Here is a 19,887-nt window from a genome sequence, read left to right as displayed (position 1 = left end):
AATATTTCACATGCACTTTAACAGAAGGAAGATACTATCTGAAAATGCAATTCTAAATAAGGATGTTAACTACCCCCTTGAAAAGTGCCTGAATACTTCACTGCAAACAAATCTTGCATGTAAAATATAAAAATTCTCTGTGTTGCATTTGAAATCTGATAAATATTTATTATCAATGCTGTTTGCTTTTAATCTGTTCAGGATATCATTTCTCCAGCTTCTTAGTAGTTAAACAAAAATGGCATTTACATTACAATATTGCTTGCCAACAATCTCATTTTCTGGTTTAGTCAGCAGCCCTTCACGCTTGATTAGTCTTTAATTATACAAATACCTACATATTAAAAAAAAGTTTTCTTTTTTCCATACTTTGAGCATGTAATTATTTTCTCTTGCATGCAATAACCTTTAATTTTAGGATTAAGCAACTGACTCTTTTTAGTATGGATGGGCCTTTTCAAGTGTTAAAGCAAATTTGGTTATTGTATTACGAGAAAAATTAACTTTGGGAAACCTCTCATCAGTGCATTTGACAGCTCCTGATCAACTGTTACAGAAAACATTGGATATCTGAAAAATAAAACAAGACTTCATTCCTCCAGCTTTTTCCTACTTCTTCTTATTTCTTTGTTCTAGGAGTGTGATAATTTAATTAATTAAAGCCTACAGTATACCTATTTTCCTATTTCTATAACTTAGGGATGAGAGCATATGTTTTACATAAAAGTATTTTAATACAGAGGCTGTTTATAATAGTTCTAGTAGAGAAACCTACAAACTGTAAACTTTCATAACCAAAGATTTTTCTATAATAAATCCACAGAATGTTTAAAAATATATGAGTATCTTGCTGAGTTAGATGGTGCTTCTCTCTACATGCCATGTGTAATCCTTGGGGCAATGGGAAGGCCAAGCCACGGTAAGACTTAGAAGTGGTATCGCCTTTCCCCAAACCAAACAGTGCAGATGGGGTGAATCCTTCATACACTGTCTGACACATTGCTGGATATTTATTCTGCATTAGTTCCTTTCTCTCTCCTCTCATACTAAAACCTCCCAAAATATCATCACTTCCTTACGGGAATCACCTCATGGAAGCAAACAGCATTCAATTGGCAACATCAATACGTACCACGCTGTGGGTTTCGTATTAGGCAGGAAGGACACAGAGGTGAGTAAGACTCACAGATTGACTCAGTAAGGCTTTGGTCTGTGCTCAAAGCACCGCCAAGAAGATATTTTACCTTTTCTCCATTATCTGTTCCAAAGTTTAATTCATCTGGTGATAAAAGCATCTACCTATCATGCTCAGTTTCTTTACACAGAAGTATAACTCCATTTCCTTTTTGTTGTTCTCAGGGTTAACCACAGACTCTCAGAGTTGGGCAGGACCACAAAGCTCCTCTGGTCCAGCACCTCTACACTACCAGAGAACCACCAGAACAAAATTCGCAACCATCTTCAGGTATTTGATCTTTCAGTTAAAATCCTCCATTTAAGATACTCTGGCTCAATCCATTAACCATGTTAGTGTGTTGTCTCTGAGCCTTAACTAACCTGTCTTGATCTAATAAATTGCAGTTCTATAGAGCATTAATTCTTAAACTCCACTGGTCATCAAAATCACTACTAAGATATTCTGAATTGGTCATTTTGGGGTTCGGTGCAGGGAATTTGTATTATTAAAGAATTCCCAGCTGATTAAAAATTTTTTTCTTCAATTTTTTCTAATGGAAATTTTAAACACATATAAATAAGACACAATAGTATAATTAACTTACATGGACCCATCACCCAGCTTCAATAATTATTAACTCATGGCCAATATTCTTTCATCCATAATCCACCCAGCCACCTTCACCTATATTATTCTTTTTTCTCCCTTGTCATTTTAGTAAAACAAATCCCAGGCATGCCATCATTTTGTTTGTATTTCAGAATGTATGTTCAGAAGCTACTCTTAAAAAAAAAAAAAACCAAAAAACTCCTACATATTACAATCACACCAAAAAATATTAGAAATAATTCTTTTATATCATCAGATATCCAGTTGGTGGCCATATTTCTAATTGTCTTGTAAACCTTATACTTTTCCCTTTTTACAGTTTGCTTGAATTGTAACCTAAATAAGGCCCACACGATGAAATTGGTTGCTGTGTCTTTTCAACTACAGGCCAGATTTCCCCAGCTCTTTCTCTCTCTGTCTCCCTCTCTCTTTTTCTGGAAACCCATTTGTCAAAGAACTCTCCCCAGGTGGTTTTGATGTGTGGCCAGTCTGGGAATATTGATTGCCCTGAGGCATCCTCAGGGGCCACCTAGGAGGGAAGCTGGAGCAATCAGTACCTGAAGCCCCATCCTTGCTTAAAAAATTTTTGCCCCTTCCCCTCCATGTCACTTGCAAACCTTTTTAGAACATTGCATGTTTTTGCTCTAGAGAGAACACAATATATTTATAAGAATTACTATTTCTATCTTCTAATTAAATTAAGAAGTCCTCCAAACTGCTTAGCTTTTGTGGTATCAAGTGGAGCCAAACCAGATGTAGGCAGTTTAGAAAAATGTTGGAGGTAACATGGTGAGCATGGGCTTGGAGTAAGAGGCCAAATAATTTACCCCCCAAGCCAGAACAGTTCTGAGGTGAAATGGGTGCTATTAGTGATCACACTGGATGACAGACATGCACAGAGACTTATCTGATTAAAAGGAGGTGTAAGGTTCCTCAGGCTGGACCCAGACTGGGCTCAAATCCCAGCTCCACCTCTTACAAATTGCAGGGCTTGGATGAGTTACCAGCTTCTCTGAGCCCTAGTTTCCTCATTCCCATAAGTGATTACAAGGCGTAAATAGGAAAACACAAGCAAAACACCTAGGACAGTGCCTGGCATGTGTTAAATGCTCAACAGTCTTTTTGTTGTTTAAATTGAATTATCATTTTTATACTAGGAGAGTCTGTGTGTGTTTGTCCACTCACAATGGGGGTCGAGGCAGCCAGAGTGTGTCACGTGAGAGTTCCAGACATCAAATGGTGAGGTATGAGGCACACCCAAAGTGGGAAATCCACTTTCATTTTCCTCGGGTCTCCCTATCTGCTTTGTAATACTTTTATGCTTTGGAAAACATGATTTAGCCCACAGATCAATCAGATCTATAAAACATTAAGAAGGCCTGCTCTTCTGTCTATTATATTGTGAATACCAAGAACCACCACGAGTTGTTGAGATGGTGGGAAAAAGGAAGCAGATTAATTAGAAAATCATGGTCCTTACTTTGATGTACATTTCCACCCAAATGAAAGAAGCTGATTTAAACAGTCTAAATCATGTCTGCATTTCCCAAAGCCCACCCAGAAGATAGTGCAGAGAAGTATGGGGTTCAAACATTTTCCAGGGAATCATAAGAAGATCTAAGGCTTTTATAGCCCTTACCATGTGCCAGGCTTTGTTCTAATTATAATAATAAATAGCTATCATTTTGCTCATTAGTAACTATCTTCATCAAGTAATTTTATAAATAATTTTAAGATAGTCTGATAACAAGCACTTACATATTTGTGAAATGGACAGTTGTAAAATGAGAAATCATCACTTGTAACAATTATTGACAGCCTTGGGACACACAGGGGTGTGAGACATAGTGTCTGTTCTTATGGGGCTTATAATTCACATGGTATTAAATATTTCCATTAAAAAATAAGGAGAAACAAAGAAAAAGGTTGAAAGAGCACACACTAAGTGCCCCATGTGTGAGTTCAGAAAGCAGGGTGATTATTAGGGGCTGTGCCTGCCTGGGTGCTTTGTGGAAGGTGCCAGAGGTGAAGTGAGCCACGAGGGACCAGTGGTGAGGAGAGAAGCAGGCATCCCCGCAAGGGGCAGGGACCGGCAAAGCCAGGGCAGGATGCGCAGGCACGGCAGGGCACGCAGGAGGCCAGGCTGAATGCAGCTGAGGGAGGTGACAGAGAGGGTGGGCCAGAGTATCCAGGCTCAGGAGGCCAAAGGAAGGGTTTTGAGCATGGAGGTGATGTGAACTAAATGTTCTTTTACAAAGGTTAACTTGGCAGTGGTTTGCAAAGTGGATTGGATCCAGGAGAAGACAGAATTCAGAAGACCAAGTTAGGAAGGTTAGTGATAGCTCTTCCCTACAGCTGGACCAGATGGAAGAACCGAGAAAAGTTCCAGGCACCTTAGATGTGGAGCTTGACAGCCCCAGATTCCTCTGACCAGCAGCCTATGGACCTGGCCTCTGGCTTGCACCTTCCTGGGGGACATGGCCCTTTGCAGGAACCTAAATTAGCCAGTTAATCACTGTAGTGTTCTGTGCTTCCTTCCTTCCTTTCTTTCTCACCTTTCACATTCTCAGAATTATCTATTCCTTTTGGTGGGACTAATTCATCAGCTTTCAAGATATTACTTAGTCTCTGAACTTACTAGATTTGTTAAGCCACTAATTTGATGTGAGCTTTCAACCACATAGGTAGTGATATAATGTTGAATCTTGAAGTTCCCTGAAAGATGTGCATGTGTGGGATAGCAGGGCTGATGGGCCTTCCTTTTTTGTTCTTTTTTGACTGTTGGGGAGGGTGTTTGGTATTTAGGAGCTCATCATCACATGCAATATGCTAGAACCCTGATAAACCTGTTTCCTGACCTGTTTTATGCCTAAGAAATCCCATCTCCACTTGCCTGAAAAGTTGGTCTTTAAGGGTAGCATTTTTCAAATTCTTCTGACCTTGTCCCACAGTAAAAAATACATTTTACATCTCAAGCAGATATATATATACATAAAAATGCATACAATTATCTCTCTCTCTGTGTATATATATCTACATATGTAACTACATATATGTCTATGTATATGTCCATCACTTAAAAGTTTTAAGAAAAAATACATAGCCTTTCTATGTGTGATATGCCCTGGCATTTTCTATTCTCCTTTATTATTTTATTAAAAAAATGCTGGTTATAAACCATTAATCTGATTTAACAACCACTCACAGTGTCATGGAAAACACTGTTTTCTTCCTTAATCTGGGCATATGGTTCCACCTAATTCTTCACAAGAATCCACAGAAAGGTCCAGAGGCAGAGCCTCCTGAATGCCAAGGCCGGCTCGACGCCTATGACTGTCTGTCTTCCTATACTTGGTTCAAGGGACCCTCATTTACAAAAGTACCAGATTCATTCTTGGTGGGAGGGAGAAAAGATACAGACTTTTCAGACGGGGCAATAAACATCTGGCCCAGTGAGGAGTAAATGGGATTTGCACAACCCATCATATGGTCAAAAAGAAAAGTCCTGTGGCCCCAAGGGCGTCTGCTAACTATGGATTTGGAAGGAGACTCCCTCTCCCTGTTCCTTTCTAAAGCCTCTGTTTTAAGATTATTTCCTCCAGGAAAGGTTAGCTCCTTGATAAAACAGAAATGGTTGGGAAGAAGTCCTATATTGCTCCTAAATCCTAACTTCTGAGAATTCCCAGTCAAATGCCTAGGACTGAGGTGTGTTTTAGGGTCCCCTTCTTTGAATTTCTAATGGGAAGATAAGTTTTGTAAACACTAAATGAACCAAAGATTCAGGGCTATACAATGAAATGGATTTAGACTGTGATTTGTTTTCTTAAGACAAAGTATCCTTCACCCATCTCACCCCAAGTGGTGTTTACTTAAAAATTAGCACACCAAGACCATGCCCACGTTGGAACAATCAGATTCCACAGCCCAGGTTTCTTCTCCCCCTGTTGTGACACGTTAGATTATTTCAATCCATGCTCTATTTGTAGAGCCATGTTGGCAAGGAGATTTTTCTAAAGGTTTTTTTCCCATTGCTCGGAGCCAAAGGTTTTGTCCTCTGACCTTTTGATTCCCGCTCTGCATCTAATCAATGTCAGGTCACCACAAGTAAAACTAAAAGGAGGTTAAGTGGAAAAACCAAAAGCACAAAGCCAAACAAGCGCCAGGCCCCAAGCCCACCGGGCCAAGATTTCAGAGCTCACCATTTTGAAATAGTACAATAGTCCCATCGCCTGGGTAAGAGAATATTTCTTGTTCACCCTTCCGGGCTCCCCCCCCCCCGACCCCCCCCGCATTTGTTTGGTGCCTGATTTGTTTCTGGCTGCAGCAGGGAGGTCAGAGCAAGCCAGGAAAATGAATGGAATCAGCCTCCTGCCGGCCGCCTGGAGCGGGCGGGTGTTACGGATCAGCATAAAGCCAGCTTCCCTTCCCGGCCTGGGCCGATGTAACTCACTGGAGTGGCAAATTACATCAGACCTACAGCTGTAACCCGACATTATGATTAATTTGATCAGTAATTTCTCCTGTTTTTCATTTTAATCGGTGTGACTATTCTGCTGTGGCAGGTCTTTCAGATCTAATTAAGATAAATTTCCGAGTAAAAGACTTGGCAGACTTTCCGAGTCAAATCCAGGCATCAAGTGTGAAGACCTGCAGCCCCAGTCAATCACCTTGGGGAGGGCCGGCCTCCCGCTCAGCAATCAGCCATTCACACTTAAGCAAATTCATAATCTCCAGCACTGCTTAGTCATTCTCTCAAAACGGCCCAGGCAGAAAAAGAGAGAAAGAAAAACCCCAGACAATGTCCCTTCTTCCCCATGTCTTACACCCCACTGATTTGCCCAAACTACCTGGATAGCCCTGAGACACTGTGCATAATCCCTGAGATGGTGTTTCTAAAAAAGATTTCTAATAAATACGTGCATACATGTATATCAAACACAAATATGTATACACACAAATATTGAACATACACATAACTATGAAGATTTATAGTCCACACATATACATATAGTCTAACCCTTTAGTGCAAGTACACAGACATGCACATAGTAGATTTGGGTTGGCAGGGCTTAAGAGTTTATTTTCCCAGTTTGTTTTCTTTTAGGTCAACCCATGCATTCATTTATGCATCCTTAGGCTGATATTTGTACAAGTTCTGTTAGGTTTCTGTTCTTCGAAGATGAAGGTATTAATAAGATTTCTTCCCAAAGCTGTTTAATCAGCAGGACCTGCCTGTCCAATCTGGGATAGGCAGACATTGGGCAAGTGTCAAGGCTTTGCCTGGGTTACTGTGTCCACACGGCTCCTTGCAGAAAATACAAAAAGAAAGGCTAAGACCTTCAAAAGGGCAGGTGTTTTTGAAGACTTTTCTTCCATTTTATCAAAAAAACCCAGAAAACAAACAAACAGAAACCACTGTCTTACAATGATGGCCCCAAATTATTATAACAGTAAGTGCCCCAATTCCCCATTCTAACAGAAATGGTTATTTCTGAAAACAAACATATGACTGCAATAAAGATGCTTATTATACAAACTACCACTATCTGAAATCAGATAGAAAGAACAACATTCTGACTCTGCATATGGCATCTACATTTTGAGGATCATTTTTTGCATATATCTTGAAAGATGGTGCGACACAGGTATGTGTGATCTTCACAGTCCTACAGCAAGGTGATTTGGGGCCAAAATTAGTATAAGACCTTTTGACTTTATTTATTTATTTATTTATTTTTGAGACAGGGTCTCTGTTGCCCCGGCTGGAGTGCCGTGGCGTCATCATAGCTCACTGCAACCTTAAACTCCTGGGCTTAAGCGATCCTCCTGCCTCAGGCCTGGTGCTCTAGATCTAAGTTTGAATCTTGCCTCTTACAGGTTGTCACACCGGACTTCCTCACCTGGGAAATGGAGCTAGTGGCACTGGGAGGTTCCTTGAGCAGAGCTTTACTATTCCAGGTGTGGGCTGAGGACCGGTAGCATCAGCATCACCTGGGGGCTGGTTAGAAAGGCAGAATCTGGGGTGTCTCTCTACCCCAGAATCATCGGACCAGAACCTACATCTATCAGGTTCCAGGGGGATTCATATGCAGATAAAAGTCTGCAAAGCCCTAGTATAGACTAGATGAGACAACATCTAGCAGCTATGATGTGTCCAATATGCTCTCAATCAATGTTCTCAATACAGTGTTCTTGTATTGAGAGGATGTTAAAGATTATGAAAGGATTATTTATTTCTCCTGTTTATTTTGAGTGTCAGACATGAATCATCAAGTTTGAGATTTTTTCTGCAGACACCAGGCTAATAAACCAACTTCGAGTTTGGGTGGATAACAAAGAACAGAGATGGCTGTTTTCCTTCCCTGGTGGGGTGTGAGTGTAAAGAGAAATAGGGCACAAGTGATGCCAGCTCACTCTTTGTGGAAATGAAAACCCAGCCTCATTAGTTCATAAAAGTAAAGTCAGTGCCAACTCATGCAACCAACATTTAAGGTAAAAAGCATTTTGTATAAATAAAGGGTACAAATTTGTCCTTTTAGAAATGAATAATGGGGAGCTGATTTATAAGACCATATGCAGTTGTCCTCAATCCCCACTGTCCATTGGGGTCTGCTGGGGAGTTTAAAAACTGCTGATGCCCACTCTGGTTCAACTGGAATCTCTGGGGGGACCCAAGTATTGCTAGCTTGGAAAAAAAAAACAAAAAACAGAAAACTCCTCAAGTGATCTCAATGTACCACCTATGTTGCAAACGACTACTGCAGAGTTGGGAAATTTTCTTTGAAAAAGAAAACAAAGGAATTGGACAAAATACAGCTGGAGGAGCACAGGCGTAGCTTTAGCTGTTGGAAGATGGTGTGGCTCGGGTGAGACAAGAAGGAGAGAGAGTTGTCAGCCAGACAAGGCCCCAGTGGCCCTGAAAATATTTGATTATATGCGGGTCTTCCTTTCCGGTAGGAAGATACTCACTTTATGACCTAAGGAAGTTCACTGGCAATGCAAATGGTATGTGGGTTGTGCCTTGAAGATGCTTAGAATGGATTCATTGTGATTGTTGCAGCAGGGAGCTTGGAAAACACCCCATCTTTGCTTTCTGGCTTTAGTAACTTTCTGCCTTGTCCAGGTTGGTTCCAAGGACCATTAACATTAGCCCTGGGTCGGTCAGATTCCTTCCATGGAGTGCAGAGTACTGGAGGTGGTAACTACACTAAGGAATATTACTTCTTAGAACCTTAGACAGGAGTACAAGATTATTTTCCCTCTGATTAAAATAATAGACGTTTCCAAGCCAACCAGGCTCCGCAGAGCTTTCCTTGGGGGAAGTGAGAGGGTTTCTCTTAAATCTTCTCCTTACTGAACCCTTAAATGTGGCTTTGTTCTTTTTAAATGCCACATTCACAACCTCACAGTACAAGGACAGAGAACTCAACTCTGGAAAGAGCAGCCAGTCTCTGGGAGGATATGGAGTCCAGCTGGGAAAAAGAAGGGGATCTCTAACTTCACTTCTTTTTTATGACAGTTAAGTATCTCCTGGTGTAGAAAGCTAAGTGGTGATGTCGGGCAGCTCCCTGTCGAACAACAGTTCAGACAAAATGGGCTAGGAAGCTGGCATTGATCGGAGCCCAACTGGGCCTTCCGACACAGTCACTAGTTCCGCGCATGGAGCTGTCAGCATACAAATGCAAAGCACTCCCTGTGCCCCACATTCACCTGTAGCCTCGAAGGCATCCCACTGAGTGGCCAAGGACACGGGGTTGCCCTGTCCAGTAGACAGCCACTCTGAGGAGCATCTGAGCCCTTGCCATGGGGGGTTCTTTCTTGCGTCTCAACATGGTGCCTTTCTCTGCCTTAGCTCTGCACTCTCAGGGCCCTAGTATTGGCATTTTAAGCCAGAATGTCCAATTTAGTTCTTAACAGTGGAGGACGAAAGAGAAAGAAAACACCAGTGACTCTGAAAGTCCATTTTTCAAAACAGGAGATGGAAAAAGAGCAGGATGGGGGCCTTAAAACTAAGAAAATGGCCCCCAGACAGGGAGTTTTGGCAGCCCGGTGCTCTGGACTTAGTCCTGGCTTGCCATACACAGTTCAGACCAACTCCACCTGTCACGTGGAATCCAAACCCTCTCAAAACACAGGGGTGGAGAATGAGGCTGTCGGGGACCACCTGGGCACAGGAACTTCCGCAGTCAAAAGACGAGGAGGGTGCTGGGGAGGAGAGGGGAGGGCATGCTCTCTCCCAGTGCTGGTGGTCCCATGGGTCTGCAGGGGCTGGGGCGTCCAGCGGCACTCTGCCCGCAGTTCATGCTGCGGCGTGGGAGGCATGACTCCAGGTGCAAGAGCAGGAGAAACAATGGGCAGGAGGAAGAGGAAGGGAGAATGGAGACTATCTGAAAGAGAAGTCTCCAGGACTCTCGCTGCCAGGGAAAGCAGCCCAGCCAGATTTTCCCATCAAGTGATTTTGCTCATCGCTGACCGTAACGACCCTTGGTTTCCGCTTTCCCTGCCCTTGCTTTGGTTTTGAGTTTTTCCTTCCCCTCTTTTCTGGTGTTTCTATACTTTTTCTTTTCTCCACTGTCCAGCCTATCGAATCTGGTTTGTGGGTTTCTACATACTGTTCTGGGTAAGGAAAGGGAAGGTTATCTTAGTTGTGCTGCCCCTACAACGATTAGAGAAGGGAGCCTTAGAGCAGTGGTCCCTGAAGGATTCTCCCTGGGATATTCATTAGCATTATGTGAAAGAAAAGGCTCCGGTGGTCACACTAGTTTTGGAATGTCTTGGTTAGATAATGTTAACTAGACATTTCTACTGCAGGAGGCCTTTTAGCTTTCAGTATTCAAAATAATCCTGAGACATCAGTAGGAGCAGCATGTAATATGCAGCATTTATCTATCTGTCTCTATTTACTTGCCTACCATGGAAGCTGTTCTCAATAACATTTCTTTGGATTAGTGTTTTGTGGAAGATGCTTTGGGTAATGCTGACTTGGGAAAGTGCTGGCAGCCAAATAAGGAAATGAGAATGTATATTTCACCAACAACCAGAATGAACATTGCAGAGGGACTGGAATGTCAATAGAGACACTTAGCAGTCAGACCAGATCTGGAATTTTGATTCAGTCATTATTAGTGATGTTGAGGAATTTGCTTCAACCTTCCTAGACTCAGTTTCTCTGGATCTGAATAAAGATAATTTTTGCCTCTTCTGGGTTGTTGTGAAGAGAAAATGAGAGACTGAAGAATTTAGACAGTGTAAAATACATAGAGACCACATGATAAATGATCAGGATTATTCTAGTTAAAACTATGAACCCATGAGCCCAATGCATGAAATAATGTATATAAAAATTCACTTTGTAAATTTCAAAATACTCTACAAATATCAGCCATATATTATCAGGAATATTAATTGAGCATTGTGTATGTGATGTGGGTTATGGTGTGGTGCATACGTAGTTCTTTCTTTCCATAGAATTTAAATCATGCTATTTGTGTTATTTCATAAGTAGAATATGGAGATGGAAAGGACTTAAAGATTACCTAATATAAACTTTTCATATAATAAGTGACACAACTGAGTCTCAAAGAGATTAGGTGACTTGCCCATGGCCCTGAATCATCAAGATTCTTCTTCTTTACCTATACGCTAAAAACCACAACTTTAGGAATTTAGAAGGAAAAAGTAATTTTTGGCCCTTAATAATATTGATGGCAGAATGGAGGTTCTGTAGGTTTAAGTGAGAATTCTGTAAAATTAAACGGTTAGACAATATTAGCATTACGTGAGTGCAATTCTCTCTCCGCTCTAACCCCCTTGGAGGTGTCACGTCTCTCTGAGCCACCCTTGTGTAGGCTTGCCCTGTGCTGTGTGTGCTCCACACACCCTCCCCAGAAATCTTACCTCTCTGATTCAGGGTGATGCTATAAAACTGACATGCAATTATTAGCCTCATTCTAGCTAATACAAGCTTTTCTGTAGTTTGCAGTGCATAACTTTACTGTGTGCATGTGCATTTTTTATCCCTATGACTGTTTGCTTTTTGTTTGACTTTGAGTGCATATGTTTATATCATGTTACTCCTTAGATTATAATATCTGTAGTCAAGGAAGGAAAAAAGGCAAGCAGGATACTAATATTTTTTTGTGTGCCCCCTATGTATCGGGGACCAAATTAGATGGTCCCATGTAAGTCATTCCATTTAACACCCACATCAACTCTCCAACCAATGGGGAGAATGAGGCTTAGTAGGATGAGCTGACTTGACCCATGGGTCCAGCAGAGCCAGCATTTGAATCTAGGTTTGTCTGTTTCTAAAGACCACACTCTCTCTAAGGCACCATGCTGTCTGTTCTGCAAACCCTCCCTGGGACAATGCACATCACACATGCTCAACAAATGTTTGCAGATAATAATAAAAGTGTTTTCTTATCACCTGGAGAATATTCATGTACAAGTCTATGCTTTGGAAGTTAATTTAAAGGCCCATGGAAAATTTACCCTAAACTTGTGGGAAATTAATTGAGTCTAAAAGATGAGGAATAACACATGATCATGAAAGCACTAGACTATTGTATTAAGTTCACATAAATGCTGGCTAAGTTTTGCTTGTGTAGAGCAAAGTCCCAGCCAGCACATTCTGGGCATCTCAAATTGCCACTAGACCCTGCATCTGTGCACATGAAGGCAAAACTGTTTCAGAAGCATTCTGAGCTAGACTTTGGGATTACTTTGTCAGCCACTATCCAATAGACAGTGATGGGACTGGGCAGTGTAGGTGGCTCCAGGTCCTTTACTGAGCTCACTGCAGAGAGAACATGGATCTGCCCCACTGTGGTGAGCAGAGTGGTTCTGTTTTCTTTGAGAAGTACTCACTTGCCATATTCAGATGCTGCAAGAATCTTTCCATCCCCACTTTGAGTCTGGCACCCTCCCCATCTATCACTACTTGACATGAACTTCCATAGCCGGTGGTGTGAACATGCTGCCTGCTTTGTTAAATCCCTTTCTACATGATTTGACTAATCTACAGAGCAGTGCCCAGGAATGGTAAATCTAGACAATGACAAAGAAGCATTGCAGTATATAAGTATATTCTTGGTAAACTAATTTTTCCCCTGCCACTCTCAAAGCAATATAAACTTTGTTGTTCCTGCTGGATCTCAAATGCATGTAATAAATTCTTTGAAATGTCAGTAATGTTGAACTGAGGGGTTTTTTTTAAGGAGATTTTCTTTCTTTCATAAAAGCAGAAATTGTCCCTTGCAGAGTATATGGGTAAATATGTTTTGTTTATTTTATTCAGTGCTTAATACTGTTGGGTAAAGGGATTCTCATTTCCTACCCGATCTCTTGCTGAATGAGTGAATCATGAATGAAGCCCTCAATTTTCTGAATGGTAGTATAAGCAGAAATAAATTCATACACTTTCATATCTTTAAGATAATCAACATTTGCTTAACAAATTTATAGCATACAAAGCATTTTTAACAATATGTTATATTTAATTTTCACAATAACTCTGAGTTTAGATGGATTGTCTTATCCAAAATAGTAATTTTTTTGGTTCTTTAGTCCAAGAGGAAGCCTTTTCCACCCCATGTGGACTCTTCCAGCTTTCGAAAGGTCCTCGTGGCTTGGATTGCTCTAGGAGAATATTGTCTACATAGTGATACTCCTACCATGTTCACCAAGTTTACTTAATTTCATAAAATCATAAATTAGTTCAGTGAAACATGTCAGCCAAAAGAACTATATGATTATCATAACATTTCAATTCAATCAAAAATGATTGGTTTATTAGTTCTCTGTAACCAGGAAGATGGATTTCTACCCCCCGCCCCTTGCCCCAATGCCTTATCCAACACACATTTGTTTTTCTACTGTACAAAATTTGGTGCAATTTTCAAATTCAACTAGAAAGTGAGATGCAAGGCCTGGTTGACATTTACAGTGGATGGAATGCCAATGTTACACAGCTAGTAGCTAAGCTGAGAGCAACAAGGGTTAGGCGAATGAAGCGCTCACCTCAGGCACCAAATTTAAGGGTGTGTCCAAAACACAGCAATCAAGATGAATAAATTTTAATGCAATATTTTAAAAAGTAAAAATGAATGCCAAAAATGTATGATCAATAAAATGTCAGTAATACTGGGTTGTTTTTTTTTTGCCTTAGACTCTGACATGGCTCAATACTATTACTGATCCAGTGTTTAAAATTTTGAAATTTTATTGATCATGGGTTTTTGGTATTTATTTTGATTTTTAAAAACATTGCATTAAAATATTATTTATCTTGATTACTGAATTTTTGGGTGCACCCTTAAATTCTGCATCTGAGATGAGAGCTTCATAGCCTTCCTTACCTTAGTCTCAGTTCTGGCTAGAAGAATTCTACACAGTGATTCTGCGCTGTGTAGGTATGAAAATATCTGAATCCTGTTAGAATTTACTGTGGCCCACAATGGGTTATATGAATATGCCTGCATAGGTCACCCAACATTACACAGTTTTAGGGGTTTGTAACATAAAACTCCAAATAGAACTGAAGGAGTTCTAGAAAGTATTTAATCTTGCCCCCTCCCCTTATAGATAAAAAAACTTAGACCCACAGAGCCTTGACTAATATGGTGGCAAATTGATCAAGGCTAATTTCTGGGGGAAGGGACCTCTGGCTCAGGACACTGAGCCTTCTCTACAGGGCAGACCCATGATTGGAAACTGTTCGCTTTAAAGAGGATAAAAGTCACATAGGTCTAACTCCTTCTCAAGGGTTTGGACTCTTTGTTTTAAAAAGTGATAATGTATCACCTTCTTCCATCACATACACACATTGGAACTTAAACTAAGTCTGCCAGTGGGAAAACATCTCAAACAAGAAGATCGGAAGACTGTGCCCACTGCACAACAGAGGTGGCATTCCGATGCAGTTTTACTCCACTGTGCCTGAGTGGTAACTAGACCTTTCCATTAGCAAATGCACACGGCTGAGAACACATTTTACACTATCTCTCGAGCAACTTCACCTCTGAGGAGGTGACCATGCCCCTCATTCCTCACACAAGCACAGATGGCTTCCTCTCTCCTATTGCCACTGATATCTCTCTCCCTCTGTTATTTATTAAAATGTGCAATACAACAAGAAAAGGAAAAGATTATCCTGCTTCCTGCCATGCAGGATGGTACGCAGAAGGCCAAGGTTAAATGCAGCATTTGGTTTCTTAAGCTCCTCTAATGTATAGGTGTGGAAAAGCAATCTGGGACCAGAGCTTACAGCAGTGACTCTCCGAGGATAAAAACTTGACTTTAATTTGGACTCTTCTTGCTAAGATAAAATCTGCTTCTGCTATCATTATCCCACTTATGTTTGTTCCCCACTCTCTTTTCACTTTGCCACCCAGCTGAGTGGGAAGAAATTAACCTGACCTTGAAAAATACTCAGAGAATCTTTAAGACCATCAGGTTTGCAATAGCCAATAAAATTCCAGAGGCCTACCAGCCTGTAGATCAGAGACTCATAGGCCTGAAAAAGACCTCAGACCACACAGATGAGGAAAATAAACTGACTTATCCAAAGTTGTGAGTTCGTTGGAGGCAGGGTCAGAAGCTGAATGAGGCCTCAAACCCCTAAGCTACTCTCTCCACCTGCAGCAGGACTGGGCTCCACCCACGCCCGGTGAGTCTCCAGACCACTCATGAGGGAATATGTACATGTTCGGCTTTTACAAAAGCTTTGGAATTTCCCCAGCGCAAATAAAAACTCCTGAGGAGCATTCTCAAAGAAAAAACCAAAACCAAAACCAAAACCCATCTCAAAGGTCATAGAAAGGAGGCTTCTATTTCATTATTCTTGTGCTTATGGGATCTTTATCCAGATTAAATTTATATATCAAAATTAAAATTGTATTTTTTCTGTTTTGTACCCAGGAATGATTAGATCACATCTTTCCACATAAATAAAAAGTTGCTTTCATTTAAGTTTCTGATCTGTTCCTATCCAACACATCTGCCATTTCTAGTTTTAGATTCCAGCACAGCCTGGGGCCAGTCGGTTAGAGCAAAAATAAGTAAGGAGTAGGGACTGCTATCTATCCTGCAGCCCAAGGGCTCAATTTGATTTTGGGTTTTACAACCCAGACCACCTTACTTGTTTCCACTGACTGCCTGGCCCCTGAGGACCTTTGTGTTTGTACTTCCTGTTTGGACCTCCTCTCCTCATGCTTCCTGGGCAAGAATGAAGCTGTGGGTGGGTGAATCTCAGTGGGGAATCTACAGACAGCCCTCCAGGGGCCGGCTGCTGGCACCCACTCTAGACCACCGGACCTCTTCTAATCCTGGGTGATCAAAATGAATAAGCAAAATTATCCCCTTACCTGGACTTCTATGAAAGGAGAACACTTTAGAATCGTAATTGTCTTGAAACAATCACCTGGTTTTGTAAATGCAATCCATTTCATGGAATCCACTAAAAGAGTGAAATAAAATTATACTGTGTAATATTACAGGAAAACCCGATAAGAGCTATTTGGAGAATTTTTGTCGAGAGTGTTTATACTCATCAGCACTATTAATTTTTTTTCATTGTGAGAAATGTGCTCACCCAAATATGCCTACACAACCTTATTTATTTTTTTCTAGAGACAAGACAGCATCTGTACAGTTTTAGAAATAATTGTTATCTTCCCAAGTTTTGTTTTTTGAAGCAAAGCACCTTCCGATTTACTGGCTTCCTCTGACAATATACATTGCATAGTTCTAAACTAATATCTCTCAGACAGATTTTGAATAATGTAAAAAGATAAAGCCCATATGAAAATAAAATTTAAGCTGTCATATATGAATTTAGTTGATTTTTATTCCTTTAATAATCTTCAAACAAAAAGATTTTATAAAGATCATCACCTTTGAGAGTTAAATATCTTTGTAGTTCCTTTTAAATAGTTTTCTTTTTAAAAAAGTTCAAACATTCCATGTTCCACAAACTCAAAAACCCTGCAGCCAGTGTAGAAAAAAAAATTAAACTATAAAATTCTCCATTTTCTTTAAATATGCCTATAGCAAAGGAAAGAAGTCCTTTTATTCCTACTGACATGATTTATTCAAAATTAGTTCTATATCTGCTCAGTAATGTTTCAAAAATTTGTACCAAGTCCTATATTGTTTGCCCCTAGATCTACAGAAGGAGTTAGAGTAGAATCTACTCTATCTATATTTAAATGTATTCTACATATATTTATTAAGTTTGTAAGCTAAAATCCCAACAGTGAAAAGTTAGAATATTCTCGTAGGATTATAAAGAAAGCCATGTGGCTCTGAGCCTTCATTTGTTGCAAAAACAAAACAACCCCCGGATTTCCATGGGAAACTGTTAGAAGTTTTGGAAATTCTCCTAAGAATTTATCTCCATGAGCCTGAATGGTCACTTCATCTAAAGTTCTGCCAACAGTCATTCAACTGGGCCTGTCTACACTGGGATTTCACTGGCCGACAGAACTGTATGAGGTGCTGATGGTGTTCAGAGAAGGCTGATGGCCATAGAGCCCAAAGCTTTCACTTGCCAGGAAGAAATATTGGAATATATTCAACAATTGGGAGCACAACAAAGCAATTTTATCCCTGAGAGCAGGGAAAGTTTTTTCTTTGGTAATTTTACCTATTTTGGTGCCTAGGATAGAGGAAGTGTATAATCACACCGTATATAGGTACATCTAATCTATCTATTCTTAAAAAGCATTAAACTCATTCTTTGGAACAATAGAGTTGAATTCCAAGTGCTGGTAAACATTAGAGTTTCTGTAATCATGCATTTTGTAAATTTGATAAGTATACTCTCTCTATAGATGTCAAGTGTACAGCTGAAGGCCTTTTAAGCACATGTTCATTTCAGTCCTGTGTCAAAGGTGTTATGTTGTCTCACCCTTGTAAGACTTATCAAAATACATCTTCAAACCCAACTCAGGAAAATGTTCACATTGAAAGTATCCCTGGCCCAACTGCCCAGGAAAACACAATTACTCATCTCATCCAAATGTTTTCATTTCTAGGAAAACTTTGAGCCACTGCTGAGAATCCAAGTTCAAAGAGACAAGGCTATGGGACAACAAACCACATCAGCTCTAAAATACTAAGACCCTACTCTACCTGCCTTTCTGTCTGTGTTTCCATCTGTCTCTATTTTGTATACTTTGCTATTTAGGAGCCAAGGATGCCATTGCAATTATCATCCTCAGGTAGGGGTGCCTGCCCACCACCAAGGAAACGGGTGAGTTGGCATTTGAAAGGGGTGCATAGGCTGCTCACTCTGTTGCACGTTGTCACGGTATTACAAACACACTAAGTCATCTGAAATCTCACAGGGGAAAGCATCATTATGCAAGTCAAAGAATGGATGGTTCGACTGAGCTATTAATTTCTACATCTGATATGTTGACATCACAGTCATTATGTTTTGACACTAATTTATTTTAAAGGCACCTAAGTTAAAAGTAGTTTTCTGAAGGTTAAAGTTATATATTCCTGAATGCTCCCATCATGCCTGCTCAAAAGGTAGGTTAAAGATAAGCTTTCATGATTAGCCTGAAATATCTATTTTTGATGCCCTCAGCCTCACAGTAATAAAGTAAATATAGAGAAGTTTTATTATTTTATAAGGATGCATATTTGTTGAGGCTCTCGGTATGAATTTAGAGCACTTGTTAGACTGCGGAGTAATGGTTGGAATCTGGGACATAAGACTGGGGCTAAATTTCTTTGCCCTCCCAACCCCAGAGAGTCTTTAGAAAAATAGAAACAAAAGAGCACAAAGTACTTAAGGTAAGACACTGTTGTATTCATAATATAGAGAAATAACCACCATGCCTCATGGACGGTAGATGCAGTTCTCCACGGGGCTACAAAACTGTGCTAGTAATAATTTTAATTGGATGCTATCTTTGCTGCCTTCAAAAAGTATCATAAAATGGAATTATTACAGGCTACAAGTGCACTTATAGTGCTGGCCTCTCACAGAAGGAAACAGATAACATTTATCCTTTGGAGGGCAACATCAATGGGCTTCTATTTGTTTCGTTTACATGTATCCCCAGTTGCCTGCTATTTGCTTCCTCTTCCCTACGTCTAGGAGATCAATTGGAATTAGACGCTGCAGAACTGGATGCTAAGTTTTGCTGGCCCTCTGCCCTTGGGGATGGCACGACCCCACGGAAGGGTCCTCTGTGCTCCTGGGGGCGGACGGGGAGCATACCTGTAGAGGGTTGGGTGGCGTGAGCGGCGAAGGAAGGCCATGTCCTGGAGACTGACTGGGTTTCTGCGGGGGGCTTGCACTCTGCTGGGTTGGAGACGGTTGGTTCTGGTTCTGGGGGTGGGAGTGGGATGGATGCTGCTGGGGCTGAGGGGCCTGCTGCAGCTGAGACGGAGGAGCTGGCAGCTGCTGGGAGGCAGGTGGCGGCTGCTGGGGCGGGGTGGGCTGCGGCGGCGGCGGCTGGGGCTGCGAGGGCGCCTGCGGGGCTGGCTGCGGGTGCTGGCTGGGTGGCGGTGCAGGCTGCTGCTGCTGCTGCTGCTGCTGCTGCTGCTGGAGCTGGTGCTGGAGCTGCTGGAGTTGGGAGTTCAGGGATGAGGTAGCTACAAGGAGAGAAAGTGAATGGGGAGTGAAATCAACATGACAAACGTCTTCCTGGGTCTTGACAGCCCATTCTGTGCAAGCTGAGAAGGGCCTCCTTTAGAAAAAGCTGCCCTCTGGCCCTGAACCTCTTTGGTACTGAAAGAGGTTGGGAGGCACTGGGAGAAATAAAGTCACTTCCTGGGGACATTGTAAAATTTAGGGAGAACCAGAATGCAGCACATCATGGGGCATTACTTTTAAAGGTGGTGAGCAAGACGCCCCAAGGGGGTGTCGTGGGAGTGGAGATCATTTGCAAGTACTTGTCTGTCTCTTCCTTTCCATACTGCTCAGGAAACACACTCATGCTCTCAAGACTGGATTTTGTTTTTTAAAGTTCAACCAGTTTAATTCTTTTGGTAAGTGCTTTACTGGAGTTAAGAACAGAAAACGAAATTGTTTGCAGTCTCCCTTTCATCCATCATCAACACCATGAACTGGTATATTTTCA

General features: G+C 41.2%; 1 protein-coding gene across 2 annotated transcripts in view; it reads right to left on the bottom strand.

The window, feature by feature from the left end:
* The window catches only part of POU6F2 (POU class 6 homeobox 2), a 436,460-nt gene that overhangs the window by 91,133 nt on the left and 325,440 nt on the right, over window positions 1-19,887 (bottom strand). For both annotated transcript variants that reach the window (XM_045565521.1, XM_045565522.1), the window contains exon 5: window positions 19,023-19,399. In XM_045565521.1, coding sequence (XP_045421477.1) covers window positions 19,023-19,399 — 377 coding nt within the window. The remainder of the gene's footprint in view (window positions 1-19,022; window positions 19,400-19,887) is intronic.

This window comes from Lemur catta, chromosome 11 (assembly GCF_020740605.2).
Source record: "Lemur catta isolate mLemCat1 chromosome 11, mLemCat1.pri, whole genome shotgun sequence".
NCBI lineage: Eukaryota > Metazoa > Chordata > Mammalia > Primates > Lemuridae > Lemur > Lemur catta.
Note: the sequence above shows the minus strand (reverse complement) of the source record. Positions and strands in the feature narration are given on the sequence as shown.